Raw genomic sequence first — 18,158 nt, 5'->3', positions numbered from 1 at the left:
TATCCAACGAACGAATCTCATAATACTTCTCCTTCACAAAAGAAGGTGTTTAAGCGTTGCGTCGGATCACAAACTACCGCAGAGTAGTCACCTACCAACTACGCCTACTCCGCACGTAACATTAGATATAAAGATGAGAAAAATATACTTTTGAAAATATTTATATTATATTTCAATTATGTCAAATGTTTACTTATTTTTAGTTTAAGGTAAATGAGAATGGTTTTATAAAACTTTGTAGCCATCGTTAATCGAAAATATAAGGAAAACTGTTGAAAAGATAGGATTTATTGGATTAGGTGAGGTTACAAGGTGTAGGATACAGTTTTCTCTTTTATTTATTTGTACAAAACATTCTACAAAGAGCGCCATGTTTATACTTCTCCCGTTCGATAGGCGTCCAGGTATTATCGCCGAACTCTCCATATCGAACGGGCGTCTAGGAAACTATCTCTACTAGGGCGTCCAGGAGATGCTCTGTACTCTCTCGACCGACAGGCGTCCAGGTATTATCGCCGTACTCTCCGTGTCGGTCGAGCGTCCAGGAACAGGTCTCCCGTACTCTCCTCTCTTCCGATAAGCGTCCAGGTATTGTCGCCGAACTCTCCTACCGGGATCTCTCTCTCTCTCTCTTCTCTGGCAGGCGTCCAGGTATTATCGCCGTACTCTCCGTGTCGGTCGAGCGTCCAGAAACAGGTCTCCCGTACTCTCCCTTCTTCCGGTAGGCGTCCAGGAATTGTCGCCGTACTCTCCTGCCGGAGTCCCTAACCTGCTGACCAAGAGCGGCCGATGGTCTTAGCTCGTCCTTTCTCTCTGTTAACAGCAGGCGAAATAGTCCGAGGCAGTCGCGAATCCTTAATTTATATCCGCTCGTTGCTATCCGCAGTCGCCGAAATCAACGATCTCGTCGTCGTCAGGAATGAATTTGGCGTTTTCTCCGCTCGCGCCTCGCGTCTCTGCTTCCCGCGAGACTCTATCATCGACTTTCTCGAAATCGTCTGGACGTTTCTAGACCGCGTCGCTTTTCGCGAAGTTTCTTTTTACCGTTGTTACAACTTGAAATTTCTAATATTTTTTTTGTAATATTTGCTTAATAAATAGTGTAATTTAGTAATTGTTGTTATCAAGTAGAATGTTATAAAACTTTTCATTTTACTATTTTCTCGATAATAATTTCTATTAATTATGAACGGTAACAGTATATAAGAAAGCAGATTAAACTAATTTTATTCGTTTTTAACCGACTTCGAAAAAGGCGGAGTTTACTCAATTCGATCAGTATAATTTTTTTTTTTTTTTTTTTTTTTTCGTGTACGCTGATTACTCCGAGATAGATGGACCAATCGGAACGAAACCTTTTGCATCTTGTAGAATACATATTCCCCCCAATTGATCTCGTAAACAAATATTTTGCATTTTTATTAAAATATAATATATAAGAATAAAATAAAATATAATATTTTGAAGTCGGTTGTATTTTTTGTTAAGAATTATTTTATTATATAGAATTTTCGATTCGACGACTAATATTTGAACATATTCCTTTTCTTTTTTCTAATAATAAAAAAAAAGAATTATACATTTATTTAGTGGTTTCTATTAGTATTAAACTTTTGTCATTTATAAATTACAGATATTATAACCGATCATAATAATATTTTTTTACAGGGTTTGCAACGTCGACATGCAGTAGATACATCTTTAATGATACACTTCTTTGGAAAAGACGGCAATAACGAGCTGAAATACGAAGACTTTAAACGTTTCATGGAAAACTTACAACAGGAAGTTCTAGAACTTGAGTTTCACGAATTTAGTAAAGGAAGAGATACTATTTCCGAGTTAGATTTTGCCAAGATTCTGTTAAGATATACTCAACTCGTTACTGACGAGTAAGTCAGTATTGAAAGTATACAAAAGTTTTCAAAAAATATTGTTTACCATCGATAAAATTAATAAATACATTAATTTTATTAATCAAAAAGAAATGGGGGTGCTGCAGTTTCGCAGCGCCTATCTACGAGCTACTCCTGTAATAAAATATTAAAATATTTTGCAATTTTTCAGTCAAAAAGAATGATTTGTAATCTCGTAATTAGGAAAAATACAGTCGTCATTAAATAGTCGATCAGTTTAAATTAATATTTACAATTATTCTCATTATTAAAAACTCATTTGTGGCGCTTATGTAATTATAATGATGATAATTTTCCATAAATTTCTGATGAAACAGAAAGGGTGTAGATTAACAAATACATATATGCTTTACAAATGTTCATTTTTACCGAATTAAAAATATAAAATATGTAAACGATAGAATCTTGTATAATTGATTGATCTCTGATTATTTTACGTATTCTCTGCTTACAGATGCGATAAGTACTTGGATAGAATAATACAGAATCCAGATCTTCAGACGGGTATCGGATTCGAAGAGTTCAGACGATTCTATCAATTTTTAAATAATCTCGATGATTTTGCAATCGCTATGCGAATGTATACACTGGCTGATCATCCAATATCAAAAGGTTTTAAAGGATACCATTTTCTAAAAATAACTTAGATATCTATCAAAGCTTCAGACATAAATTTCCAACAATTATTTTTCTTATCTTTCAGATGAATTTCAACGAGCTGTGAAAATATGCACGGGAAGCATACTTTCAGATCATATTATTGACACTGTATTTGCACTTTTCGACGATGACGGTGATGGTCAATTATCTTATCAAGAATTTATTGCAATAATGAAGGATCGTCTTCGTAGAGGTTTTAAGGTATAAAAACATTATTTTATTGTATTTAACAGGGTTCAAGACATTACTTCTTAAAAAATTTAGTTTTAAATAATTAATTTTATCAGAGTAATTGTGCTGATATACTTGATAATAATTTTCAATATTACTTTATTATTATTATTATTATTATTAACATTGGAACTACCAAACCAATTAAAATAACTGGCTTCATGTTTTTTATTTTAAATTATAAATTTTATCAAGGTATTCTTGTTGAAATTGTATGTTGACTGTTGCCATTAAAAACTAAATGTATACATTAAATTATGTTGTATCCTGTATATAATTTTTCATATCATTTTTAACTTAAAAATAAAAGTGCATCAAACATTGATAATTCTAGTGTTAAAATCCGTTCATACATCAATATAGTTTTTAATACACTTTCATATTTTCATATTCTTGTATGTTGCAGTCTCAACAACGACACAAACGTTTCCAAGCATTTACTTCCTGTGTGAAACAAGAAATGAAGTCGCGCTAATTAACAATAAATGTACCAAAAAAAATGAAATTAGGAATAATTGCATAAAGCATCGTAAAGTGCCATTTAGACTCCATTGGTTTCTTTGAAGTTTTACAGAAATTATATTTAATCTCTATTTCATTAATTTCAATATGATAACAGCACAATTATTATATAGAAAGAATCTCTGTGCTTTTCCTATGTACATTTGTTTCGTTACCATTTTATATTCATGTGATTACTATGTTTTGGTTTGTACAAAGAACATGGATAAGCTAGTCCTCGCATTTATGTATAAATATTACTAACTTGATAAGTATTCGTTAAAACTTATTATCTTATTAATGAGTGTTATACATAATGTATTTATTTTTAAAGTGATATTAATATGCCTGAGATTTTATATACTTAATTTAAACAGCTATTTCATCATAAAAAAAATCATTATTGGCTTATAAATATTGTTTTGATATTCTACAATAATAAATGTATTTTCTTTCCGTATTATACAGAGTAAATCAGTTAAAGTATTGCAAACTATTATCTCGGAAACTGTAACTATCGATCTAATTTTTTTTTTTTTCTTAATATTCTTAATAGTTAACCATTTATGGCAAAAGGAATATTGAAAGAGTGAATGCACGGAGGCGTTGAAGAAAAATGAAAACAGACGTATTTTGCCTTAAAATTCATTTTATAAAATATTGGAAATTACGACCATTTACTTATATTATATAGATAAAATATACCTAACAATCAGTTAGATTTAATTCTAAATTATATTGTGGCTTGGTGCAAAAAGTGGTAATATCGTATTTTTGCAAAAATAACAATTTAAAATTTTATTTAGTAATGACTATAATGGCGTTTGTACAAGTCAATGTAAAAATAACATAAGCTTTAATTCTCTCTTTTTGCGTTAGATACGAAATTTGAAACAGCAGAAACTTTTGTGTCAGAAATTATATGAATATGAATTTTTTAACATATCTTTAAGTGCTAATGTCTCAACTTTGTAAACACTGACATTGGTACTTCTTGCACCATGTCACAGATATAGAATTAATTCCACAAATGTGTTAAAATTGATTCTGCTAGTTATGTATAAAAAGGAAAAGAAAATTGCGGGAATCATAGATTTTATTTAACCACATTTAGATCATAATTAAGAGTCTTTCAAATGATCAGCATTTTTCATCGATACTTTATCGATTGTTAATCTTTTAAATAGTAGCAATACGTTAATTTCTTTTCTCACACGTCCAATAATATTAATAATAATTAATTACACTGCACATTAATGCTTACATTACAAAATGTTCTACTCTTCCTATATGTATGTACCACTAATGTCCCAGTAATTGTTGTTTGTTATCACTCATCACACTGATTACCGTCTGGTGGTCTCATGAATTGAGCCAACGAAAAGAGACATTCCATTACGTGTACCTACAACTTGACATCAAACGAACTTTATCAAGGAGAATGAGAGGGCAAAAAAGCTTCCTAGTTCCAGAATAACAAGCATCGTCTAGGAATGCATTAAGCGGCGTAGTTGAAAGCTCGACAGATTAATTGCTAAAATGACTCTAACAATAAGATGATAATTTGAAGTATGCATACCTTAGAATGATTTTACCACAATAATTCAAAGTAATTGTAATGGATATTATATTTTTGTAAAATTTTGTTTTGTTGAAATTTAAAGATTGTTATTAGAAAATTATTATTTTCAAAGACATAATGTTACATAAGAAAATAGTAATCATTGGTGATGGATACTATTTTTTATCAAATTTTATTTTATTTTATATTTTACTAAAATTTCAAATTTGTTGTTAATAATTATTAGTATTTATCAAAAAAATTATTATTCTAATAGTACTGTAATGACAGTATTATTTCCTTGGAAAATATTATGATAGACATTACTTTGCATTGAATTTTATTTTATGAAAATTGGAAAATTATTATTACTTGCTTGGAAAGTATATTAAAAGCAGTAATATAATTATAAATATCCTATTTGGTACCTTACAAAATTGTTATAATATTGATGCTACTTAGAATTCTCCTGAAATTTTTTTTCTCAATTATTTAATCATACTATATTTGTGGATCTACAAACCACTTGACATGTTGAACAATTTACGTAAATCTTCTAATTATTTTATATGAAACATCTGTTTCAAGTGGCGCGCTTGAATCGATGAATTTAATTTGATACAGAAAATTCCAAAGACAACAAAAAACGTAAATGTCAAGCAAGAAATTATAATCAAAGACAACTGACAGATTAGAGACACGCGTAAGTTCGCTAAAGTCGAAGCTTGTTGTCAAACTTAAACACTGTTTCAATATTTACAAGTGAGTTTCGTTTCAGATGTCGATTAGTTTGACACGATGTTGCATTCTCTCTAACAGTAACAGCAAACGTGAACGGTGTAATACATATTTTTAATTTATTTTTATCACCATGACCATCAATTTATAGTTGAGATAAATCTGATTTAATTTTATAAGTTTAAGACGAAGCAAGTGTTGAATAGATCATTACAGTGCATTTGTATCAGTTTTCAATATAATTTAAAAGAAGATTTGGAAACATTTTATCATTCGACGAAAAAATCATGAAAATGATGAACCTAAAACAATTATACAGGTAAGTCTTATTGGTGAAATCAAATTATTTGATGTTTTTGTTGTGAAAATAATACCTATGGATAGACTGGATGGATTATCAATTTCAGCAGTAGTAATGTAGTTAAATATATTTTATTAAAAATAAATACTCGTCTAATTAATTTAATTAATCGTGGATTGAATTATTAACTCTTAAGTCTAAAATTATTTTGACATTTATGAAAAATTAATTCGTTTTCAAAGTTCACACTGAATTGGCAGTCAATATGTAATTGCAGAAAAAATGTTACATTTCGTCAGATTATAAACTGTGTGCATCTTGGGTAATTTTTATATTAATTTAGACAATTGAATAAATTATTATTACAATATGAAATTTTATACTGCAAAAATTGTCACCTATTTAATACTTAAAAATTATATTGTTTCTAAAACTTTCAAAGCCGAGATATAACATTTCAAAGTTTTTAAAAACAATTTGAATTATACTGGCAATGAAAACCAAAATATCAGCAAGTGCAATGAAATATTATTCATAATTTGCAGATTTTTTAAATACAAACTTCGACCTTTGTACGTTTTGAGAAATTATCTTTCCTTTATATTTCAACAGATAGTTACGCAATTTCCACGTTATTTCCTATTATCTAGCTTCACACTTCCAACTTTAACCCTTTCCCCCCAAAATAGGTAATTTCATTAAAAAGCAATTAATGGAACTGACAATGAGTACTTCTTTTGACATTAATCGATACATTTTGTTATCTTTCATTAAAAAAAGCAGTAAAGTACTTGAGTCGAAAGTTAGTTAGTTTAAAAGAAATTGTTTTAGAGAGAGACAGGGAGAGCCTAGTAGTCTTTCTTTAAGATATCTTTTGAACTAATCAATTTTCGACCCAAATGCCTTAACACTTTTTTGTGGGTAATAAAAAGACGCTTCGATTGACATATAAATAAGTATACAGGTAAGACAAATTTTAAGAGATAATTCTGGGATTCAAAATAAGACAAAAATAAAAAATGACAAAATAGCATTCACACCTTTGTTTCTTACGTTAGTTATTAAACGTTAAAAGACTCGAGTAAAAAGCGCCTAAAACCGGCAATCTCCATAGCACCGACGGATTGAACATCGTGTCAGTAGGAGTGTGTACAGTCATTTCCAACAATCATTGAATACTACATGGAAGCTTACCACGTGCTATGTATTCTGTTCTTCGGTGCTGCCGTATTAATATCGTATTAATTTTAGTGAAAAGTTTTATGCCAGACAACAATTTGTCAGCACCTTATATCATACTGTAACAAAAAGAAATATAATACACGTAGTAAGCTTCTATTATCAATGACTGTTGGTTGTGGCTGTGCAGGCCCCTACTGACACGACGTTCAATCTAGGTGCTGTGAGGATTATCTGTTTTAGGCGCTTTTTACTCCAAAGGCGTAAACGCTTTTTTGTCATCCTTGATTTTCGTCTTATTTTAACCCTTCGAATTATCTCTTCCTTATATAGTTCTACTAAAAGAAAAAGAAATTGAAATTAACTTTGAAATCTTTGACATGCATCCTCTTCCAGTATTAACACACACATAAAGTGATGCTCCAGTCTACACTTCTTAATTTTTCTATATTCGGCTATTTTGGAGTTATAGCATGCATGGGGCATATTGTATATGTATACAGAAGAGCTCGAAAATGAATTATTAATTTTTAAAACTGAACATAATATAATCAACAATTTACCCCTACACGTGACATAATATAGAAATACAAAGTAATTAGTACCAGAAAAGTAGAAATATTAAAAAAATAATAATAAAACTAGCTATATTATAGAAAGTTTATTAGCCAAATTTTAATCGTCGTTTTGCAGTTACCGATCATGCATGATATGCACCATAACTAAAGGATTAATAATTCTGTCCCAACGAAAAGTGCCTACATATAATAAAATAGAATTAGTATGAAATCCTACAAATGTAAAAATATTAAAAATGAAATGAAATTATATAATGGAAAATTAATTCATTAAATTTAAATAATCAACTTGGAACTACCAATTTATAAGCAGCACATACATAAAAAAATGATAACTTCTGTAATATGGAATTAGTGCCTATAAAGTCTTAGAAGCGCTAAAGTATTAAAGAAAAAAAGTAGAACGAAATTAAATTAAATAATAAAATTATTATTTGTCAAATTTTTATAATTGACTTGCAACTGCCGACCCATATTACGGTCGAACCTCGATAATTCGAAAACTTCTATAAGACAAATATTATATTTTCTTTATTCCCTTCCACTCCATTATAAAAACCTCTATAACTCGCAATTAATAAAGTTTCCGTTAATTTGAATGATTTATGTATTTTACCTTTACAACTCAAATTCAGGAAACAAAGTAAAATCACAGCTTGTTTTTAATAATAAAAAGGAATATTTCAAGTATAAAATTAATCTTACAATAATATTTATACATGGAGGTATAGAATACATAAGTTGTATATTTAGTTATAGGTATACAATCAACAATAATTGGCCTTTGAATTTGCCTTTTGTTTACAACTTTACAAGTCGAAATTATCAAACAAACCCTCTGTAAGTCGCACCTTTGTTTTCTGAGCACCGTGCACCGGTGTTAAACTCAATAAGCTGAAACCTCCAGAACTCGAAAATTTGTTCCCTTACCTCGAGATCCCCTAATGTAAAAATAACATACATTAATCATTAAAATATTAATCACCCTTCTGCTACCTCTTCTGTTAAATGCGTGTACATTACGACTGAAATCGTAAGAATATTAAAAAGGCAACAAAATTATCGATAGAATGTTCAATCATAATAGATGATTTTTCGATCTAAGGATCCAATCCTCAATCATATAATATTCATCCAAAAGCCACTATAATGATTTATTAATAGAGACGCAATATTTGACTCGGTTGATTTACCCTTGATTCGTTCGTTCGAAGGAACAAGTCGCAAGGATACCGAAGATTCGACCAGGATATCGGTAGTGGGGATCGATCGATGATCGTACCACAGTTAGAATTCGAAGCGAACGGCGAACGGTCGGTCAGTCGTGTTGTCAGAAGTGTCAGAAGGAAGTGTCGCGGCGACACGAACGTTCGTCAGGCCGGCGTCGTCAGTCGTGGAAAGGAAGCGGATCGGCACGATCCGCACGCGTCGTCGCGCAGTAAACTCCTGATCGGAGTGTTCCTTGGCATCGCGGTGTTCACCTGTCATCTTATCGATTCTTATCTACGAGCAGTCTGCCGATGCGCCACGTGCGCGATGGGCATGATGGGAATGTTCAAGTGGCTTAGAAAGTAAGTGTTTTCTTATTCGTTCTTTTTCTTTTTTCTTTTGTTTCATTGTTGTTGTTCTTCTTTTTGTTTATTTTCCTCTTTAACCCTTTCAATGATACTGACACCTATATACGCTCGACACGTGCTATTGACGCCTATAGATATTCAATTATAATAAACTTACTTGTAAGATAACGTCGGTTTTAAGTTTTCTGTACATATTTCGAAACAAGCGAAAATTAGAGGAGTCCTTGAAGCTAATTTCTGAAAATTTTTCAAACGTAAAATACTGATTTTGTTTTGTACTGGACTCCGAATTCTTGTTCAAGAATACGTTGCGAACGATTCTTTGTTCACTGATTTTCTGTTTTCTTTTTCATTTGGGTTTTGAACATTTCAGTTAGATTTCGTATAGAACGACATGCGTCGTCTAAAGTCATATTGTTTTATTTTATTAGAAAAAAAAAGTATTCTAGAATGGAGAAATTTTCAAATGAACGTTACCAACGAATGTATAATTACCTGTTTAGCTTTTATACATAAATACAACTTCTATCTTTCCGTTTCACAATGTATATAATTGTTTTGTCAATGTCACAGTTAAAAATTTATTACCTACAATGTGCTTTCCGAGTTCAAATCTACAACGGAAGGTTCAACACATGAAAAGTGACAGGTGCCACAAACTTGACGATATGATGGACATTTTTCTATTATTTCGTGTTAAGAGCAGTCAAATAACTGTTACAGTTTAAGCACGGAACATTTTAAAAATTAAAAATTTATTTTATTTATTTAATGGTTAAATTAGAGTTTTAAAGTTAATGTTGTTAATTATTATAAATTTATAGTTAAAAAATTTGAGTAACTTAATGTTTATCAGTAGTTAAGTTTCTGTATTAGAATTCTATTATTAGAATATGTCTATTAATTATCATTGAAAAAGAGGTTGGCATAAATAAGTTAAGGACGAGAGGATAATATGTACTTTATATTATTTTGCTACTTAAAGTAAGGAATATCCGATGGTCGAATTAAAAGCTTGTTGATAACCGAAAAGTTAATATTGTTAATATTACCAATTAATTACTGATCAGTAATTAATAACAATCGTTACCTCGATTATTATACAACTGATTTAATTTTGTCTTTTTGAATGAGCTGAGGAAAATGAACTGAAAATAAAGAAGTTCCAACTAACGAAAATAAACGTGTTGATAAGAAGAATTATCATGTATTATGGAAAGCACTGATAACGTTTTTTGTTGTAACGCTGCACTTAACAACTGACTTAAGTAGAATAAATAGAAAAGATAACAAACATCAACTGCCTATCAAATATTAGAAGCTTGCTGAAAATGAAGACAATTTAATAAATTTAATGTTATGCATATACTATCGAATAAAAATATCGTGGATTCTATATTGGTAAATTTATAATTATAAACATATAAATTTTTTCTGAATAGCTGTGATAATGTTAGTAGCTACACAGACTGACATTATTATCTTACACAGCGGTTTGTTTGCTGACAATAATAATTTCGACGATCTGTTTAATGATGAACCTCGTACATGTGACTTTTTATTTTTTACACACAAGATTTATCGGTTTATATAGATTCTTTTTTTTCCTCTTAACGGTAATGATTGAAAGGTTACATCGTGTACGTAACGTTTCTTTGCAACTACAAATACAATTAAATGTTAATTTATTTACATAAAAATGTGTATCTTCTTCGAAGTATACATATTGGAAACATGTAATCATAACGAAACAGTTTTGTAATTACTGTGAAAAGAAGGACACGTACCTACTTACAATGTGCACGATAATTACGATAAAGACCGAAGGAGAACTAATTAATTAATCTTTCAAGGTACACTTCCCCTTTTGGTTTAAAGTATCATGATTCAGAATTTTTGATATAATTCTTGTAATTCAAACTATTCTATTATTTTTGTATACTTTAGACATTAAAATTTATCAGAAGAAGTGAAAAAAGTAGACTAAATAAATATATACCTTCTTTTAAAATAATTATTGATATGATTTATAAAATATTTTTAAATATTTTTTCTAAAGATTTTCTAATTATAATTTTTTCTAAGGTTTTGCTATATATTACGTTTCTTCTACAAAGTTTTGAAATTTAAAAGTTAGAAGAAAACTCTATTTCTAACTAAATACATAGACATTAACGATCATGCTGGTTGATTTTTTTGCAATATAATCGTATGGTAAACTGATGACACGATAATATTTCTAAAACTATAATAGAATAGATACAAAACGATAAGAAACGTTTGCCTCTAACAAAAGATATTAATAATTTAAGAAAAAAATTGCAACTAACTAGAAAAAAATTCATGATTAGATGTGTCAAAGATATTAGAGACGCGATGATGAACACATGTGTGACTTTCACGACGTGCTACCACATTAAAGTGTAGAATATTAATTAGAACATTAAGTGGAATAAACCTAAGTCGCATATAAAACAGAATCAGAAGTAGATTAAATGGCTGAATATTTTAAAAAGAGAAGAATATCGTTGAGCACAGGTAGAACTTTTCTCTGTGAAATGTTAACTAATAAAAAGAAAAAAGTTTTATAATTATAGTTCTCTTTAAATAATTTTATTTATTTTTTAAATAATAATAAAAATTTTAAAAAATACAGTATTTTGTCTTTATATTTCTTGAATAGCTGTCAAAATCATTGTTACAGTTATTCTTTAAAAAATCACTCTTTTGAAATAGCAATTTCTATTTTCTTGAATTTTCAATATAATTCTAGAATGATTCTTTTAATTTTCTAGAAGAAAAATTTATATTGTTCGAATAACTATTTGGCTATTACAACATGAATTACTGTTTACATAAAGAATAGAATATCGCTAGCAAACATAAACTAATAAAACTCCAACTGTCGAGTTGTTAATGTCCCACTTGCTATTACATACATACGTGTGTTTATAAAGGCTGCTTTTAAAGAACTTCGTAATTACTGTCAACACTCGTTACAGTCGATAGATCCATGACCCCCATAACGGTAGCCAGCTAATTTTCAAACAAAGAACGATTCAAAATGTTTTATTTATCAAAATATGCGTAATTATATTAAGAATTAAAATTCTGTACTGCACCATAAACACGTTAAAACATTCTTACATACATTTTTTTTTCCTATAATATTGGCTTTTAGCTAAAGAGTTTTCTTATTTTCGTCAAGGCGATGACATTTAACTTTCTTTTGTTTCAACAAATGCATACAGACCTTAGAAATGTAAGTACATTTAAATGCATTTTATTGAAAATAAGGTGAAGGTTAATAAAGTTTGTTACGTGTTATAAAGGATTAAAAATGAGAGATAAGAAGCCTTATTTTCACTCAAATATATTCCCTGAAGAGTTTTTGAGAAATAAAGTGGGTAATTTTTTGAAGATGATAGAAGACAGAGAAAATAATGATCATTGTATTCTATAATAAAGTTTAAGCGAAAAAATTGAGATTTTAATTGCTTGCGCGTTACTTCTGATTGCAAGTGCGTTGACCTAAATCTGCAAAATTTATGTAATTTGAAAATTTAGTTAATTTAAATCTTCATTACAAGCTTAGATAAAAAAGTGTCCTCCATTACTTTTTTCATGATTCCGACAAATTGTAAATTTTTAAAACAATAAAGACATGGTATCTAGTAATTCTAGCTTCTCAAAAAAAAAAAACTCTAGTTGTTTGGTCTGTTTTTAAAAAAGTTATTTTGGTTTAAAAAGTGTACCCTCAATTTAAAATTTTAAAATTACTTATTGAATACTTCCAGTAGGTTTTATTTAAAATTGCAGATGTGAAATAATGATAGGTTCTAATGTAAAAGTGCTTGTATCCATTTAGATTTCAAATGACTCAAAAAAATTTAAAAATAAACAAACATATCTATGGAAGGTTTGTTTAAATGAAACTTCAGTATTCGTTAACGATAGATTTGGAGGATTTTAATTAAAATCCATGTCAAAAGGATAGTAACCGTTGCGCACAGTAAATATACACTTGTGAGCGGGAGAACAGAATCAACCTTCAAAATAGACACAAATTCGTGTTACGATGGTATGTCAGTGTCGTGATTATTCCTCCGATACATGTGATACAATTTGAATTCTCTTGATTTGATATTTCTATTTCAAATAATGGAATGGATGAACTACTTTTGCTCATTTTTCATTCATCAAGTGCTTAATAACATAATTTCTGTAATCATCGTGGAACGCGTTAAACCTATACAAGAGAATGTGTAAATAAATACTGATTAAAATTAACATTTCTCAATGGAGTTATTAAATAAAAAACGAAGGAATTTTTATAACAATTCTGTTAAGAAAAATTTTACAACCGTAAATATGAGATTAAAACATGTTAAACTTAAAATAATAAACAGTTATTAAATAATTGCTGTATAATTAATATGATTCATATATGACTATATTAATAAATATATAAAAGCAAAACAAAGAAAAATTATTTCTTGTAACGATTTAGCAACAAATTTTTGTGATTCTAATTAGGCAAGAAATGTAATTACCTACTGAAAAAAATAAGATAAAGACTTTTTTTCAAGTCATAAAAGTTTGAATTTTTTTAATTTTCAAAAGTTTCCAATTTATAAAAAGAGTGAGACAATATTCAAATCTAAAGTATTATGATAATTACAAAGGTGTAGTGAAAACTAATTTAAGATGTAGAAATTAACTCGGTGCCTTTGATATTATACCTTCTTAATTACTATTTTGAAATTGAATATTTTCTTGCGCTTCTGTGTATTTAAAAAGTCTTCTTAAAGATAAATCTTCAATTAAAAAAAGAAAGAAAGGCTATACCTAATAGTTTGATTGTAATACAAGAGTTAATTAGTTAATTATTACTTTCGTATCAAATTTTTCCTCAAAAAATATGCAATCTGATATGGTTTAATTTCCTGTGATTTTACCGAAGGATTCACCAAAAAAATAAAAAAGGTAAAAGAGAAAAGAATAATTATTTCAAGTACAACGGTATATTTTTTTAACTCTCGGGTTCACACTATTATTATGGCATAAACAGGAAACAGTGTTCAGCAAAGTGAGACACCTCATTGTTCGTTATACTAGTGACAAACGAACAGGCATTTCTTTCATTGCACTCTAACAATGCGTATGATAATAATTGCAGTTGCTAAACGCATCACGCGTGTCACACTTATTAGAATTGTTCCACCTGCATTCAAATAATAAAATGATCCACTTTTACGTAATGTTGGATCAGTGAAATTATATCAACGGGACAGTTTATATTTAATATTTAACATTTTGGAAATGAATAGGCATAGCTACTATTTCAATACACTTAGAAATGAAAATCAACTTATCTTTTATATATTTTTGTGTACAGTTGCCCTTACACAGAGTATTGTAAATTAAATTAATTTTCATTTTTTAATAATCAATTCAATTTATTATTATAGTATAATACAAATTCCGCCTGAAAATGAATCGGATAGTTTATTAGAATCGGAATCAATAATGAATTAACAAAATTATACAACATTAGGTAATTATAAATATTCAGTATGGAGTATAAGATTTAGAAAGCAGTTCTTAAAACAGTGAAAGTACAGAGTAAGGGAAAAAACTCATCAATACTTATTTTGCATACGAATGTAATAATAGGAGAAGCTGTCGTTAGTCTACATTTCGCATCGTCTAATCGAACGGTGAATACAGCAATTAAACGTACGAACATGTCGGTACTTTCACCAAGAATCTTTACAATTGAACCTTTTGATATCAAATAAATTTTACTACAACAATTTCACAACCAGTTCCCAAATATTTCACGCGTGATCAGTGATTTCCCATTACCAGAAATTGTAAAACAAAAGAGAAGGAAATGGGATAGTCCTTAAAATATTTCTATTATTGTAAATAGATAAAATAATAGTCAAGAGGAATTTATTATAAGGTTCATTTACCTTCACTTGAAATGAAAATTAATTAAGAAAAAGGAAATGATGTTACTTTTTCTTGTGATGTTGAGATTATAAACATTTTTACTGTTTTTGATATCACGTAAAATATCATTTGTTTTATAGGTATTAATTAATTAAATTTTGCCAAAAAAATGTTAACACACTACTTCATAAAGAATACATTTTTAAATAAAACTGGATGTACCAATAGTCTTTTGACACATTGTGAATGTGTTCCCATAATTACTTGTCAAAATTAGTATTTTAACTCAAAATTCTAGTTCAACATTTGTCTAACTTGCACATACAAGGTGTCTTATTTTAATTTTTTTCATTTTTCAAAAATTATTTTAAACAAAATTTATTAGGTAAACAAATTAATTCGGTGCTTTTAATATTACTCTTTTATTTACTATTTTAAATTTGAATATTTTTCCACGCTTCTGTATGTTTGAAAAACGGCGCAAAAATATGATTAACAATATAAATTCCTTCAATAATTAAGAGTTACCATGACTTTCTGCCAAAAAAAGTCACAGAACTAATTTATACGCCTTACCTAATATTTTGCATTAAAATCAATTAGTTCTCAAAGTATTAGGATATAATGTTTAAAAAAAGTCAGCAATTCGTGACATATTTCAAATTTCAAAATAAAGGCCAAAACATCAAAGATTATAATTTTAGATTTTCTTATACCACCTTATATTATTCAACTTTTATCATGCTTTTCGGTACTATTTATCAGCTAACTGGCACGGTAACCTTCACCTATAACATAACTCGTCGGCATGAGAATGATGCTTTATCATAGACGTCGCTGCGTCCAGGTTCCCCTGCTCTAAAACACTAGTTCGCGATGAAAAACAATGATCAACCGCGTTAGTTTTATCATCGTTGCAATTGCGATCGTAGACCACGTTATCGTCGGTTTAATAAAATTTCAAGTTTCAATTCGTTTTCACGGGTCATGTGACAGTTCTTGCATTTGGTGGTTCGATCTGATTTCACATTGAATATTCTCGCTTATCTAGCATTATGAAGTTGAGATAACTGTTGTACAAAGTTACGTAAAGTTAATGTTTCATGCAACTGACGTTCCTCTAATTAGGTGCATCGTTTGAAGAATATTGTTTTTAAAATTGTGTTGAGTGAAATGAAGAATTTTATGGTAATTTTATGTGTTTCGTATATTAAATTATTTTATCCTTAGATATCATATCGCTGAGAAAGTTGCAATTAACATTTTTTGTCATTTATAATTTCTAAATTTTTAACTATTTTTCTAATGCATCAGGGTTTTACATTAAACAATTTAAGCGTTAAATTTTAGACGAAGTATCTTTATTGATCAGGATCACGATTGATTTTACATTTTTTAAAAGTATAAACTTCCAACAATGTTGCGACATACATATATCGCTTTTTTTATTGGGGTATAACGTAGATAAGTGAACTTTCAACGCGTTTTTTTTAACGCCTAATTAGAATAAAAAGAAACTAATCAGACGATCGGTATGAAATATTAATACGATATTCTACGTACCAGTAACCCTTGCAAATACCAGACTTACATTCCTATGTGGAAAATTTTGAAATTCTCAAGAAAAATGAAAGGTTTTGGTAGGTAAACTTAAACTTTGAAAGAAAACCTTTTTGATAAATTTTAATTAATATTATATAACCAATTCTAATACCTGCAATAGCAGTACTTTGTACCGATTAAAAAATTAATTGACTCTTTTTAGTATTACATCAATCTATGAATTAAAATCATTTCTACCATCTAAATATGTATCATTTCAACAGTGCCATTTTCATCTTCAGTTACTATTTGCTATGAAGTATCATTAATCAGATCTGCTTTTATATTTAATTATCAATTTAAGCCTTGGACACAATCGGGCAACCAAGTATCCAAACTCTAATATTTAAAATTTTTTGCATAAATTAATTGGCATAAAAATATTGAAAGATCAAAGCATTGAGTAGTTACCTCTGCACTCAATTGTCCTCACAAGGACAAAAACTTTCATTGCGTTCATGCTATTAATTAGAATAATTCGGACCAGAAGGTTTAAGGGGATAAATCAGGTCCCTTTGAAATTTTAAAATTTTGATGATCTGGAATTTCAGGATTCTGGAATTCTAATGTTTTGAATTTTTGAATCTCAGGATTGTTTACTTTTAAAATTCTGAAATTTAGAAGATTTGTAAATTTAGAATTCTGAAAAATAGGAAATCAGAAATTTCAAAATTTTGGAGCTTTTGAACCTTAGAATTTTGGAATTTGGAATCTTTAATCAAAATAAAGAAAAAGTAGAGAATTTATTTTTACACCTAATAAATTTGAAATTCTGAAATGTAGGTATTTTGGAACTTTTGAATCTTCGAATTTTCAAATGGTAAAGGTTCACATTTTTGGTAAAGAGCCGGTCCAGATTTTTAAGAGGACAGGTGCACACTACCTAGTTACGTCAATGATGCTGTTTCGAAATAAAACAATTCTTTTACAAATACATCTAATTGCATTTACATTCTAGCATTTTTTATCACAAATTCGGGCATCATCGTATTCTACATTGCCCATGTACTGCTAATGAAACTGTGACGATGCAGATCTGAAAATAGCAACGGGTCAGTTCTTACTGCACGAGCACACAATAAAGGTTTATTAAGCATACTAATATGCTGTGTATGCTTTCCCTGTTAATCGTTTCGTCTTGGTATAAGAGAAGAGACTCGGACGACATGTATAGTACCCGTTTAATGCATCAAGTAATCTGCTACGTTCTCCTAATCTGCCACACTTTAAGCTTGGAGAACGAATTTAGCTTCTCATAACTGAGAAAAGTTTATTTTTGAAATCATCTTCTGTTTATTACCAAAAATTTAATTCAAATTCAATTCAAAGTCATTACTTCAATTTGTTGATTAGCAT

General features: G+C 29.1%; 2 protein-coding genes across 4 annotated transcripts in view; both read left to right on the top strand.

Moving 5' to 3' along the window:
* LOC117609022 (Mitochondrial calcium uptake 3) overlaps positions 1-4,850 on the top strand; it is a 35,813-nt gene extending 30,963 nt beyond the window's left edge. For 2 of the 3 annotated variants that reach the window (XM_034334856.2, XM_034334855.2), the window contains 4 exons: positions 1,669-1,892; positions 2,371-2,528; positions 2,620-2,777; positions 3,214-4,849. In XM_034334856.2, the coding sequence (XP_034190747.2) occupies positions 1,669-1,892; positions 2,371-2,528; positions 2,620-2,777; positions 3,214-3,282 (609 nt within the window). In that variant the 3' untranslated portion in view covers positions 3,283-4,849. Of the gene's footprint in view, positions 1-1,668; positions 1,893-2,370; positions 2,529-2,619; positions 2,778-3,213 lie in introns of all 3 variants that reach the window. The other variant, XM_034334854.2, reaches the window with a different exon arrangement.
* Positions 4,851-8,873: 4,023 nt separating this feature from the next.
* The window catches only part of LOC117609016 (uncharacterized), a 28,845-nt gene continuing 19,560 nt past the window's right edge, over positions 8,874-18,158 (top strand). Inside the window, exon 1 of the mRNA XM_034334847.2 lies at positions 8,874-9,236. Coding sequence (XP_034190738.2) covers positions 8,938-9,236 — 299 coding nt within the window. The 5' untranslated portion in view covers positions 8,874-8,937. The remainder of the gene's footprint in view (positions 9,237-18,158) is intronic.

The sequence above is a fragment of the Osmia lignaria genome, chromosome 14, assembly GCF_051020975.1.
Source record: "Osmia lignaria lignaria isolate PbOS001 chromosome 14, iyOsmLign1, whole genome shotgun sequence".
In the NCBI taxonomy this organism is placed as follows: Eukaryota; Metazoa; Arthropoda; class Insecta; order Hymenoptera; family Megachilidae; genus Osmia; species Osmia lignaria.
This window is presented reverse-complemented; position numbering and strand designations above follow the sequence as displayed.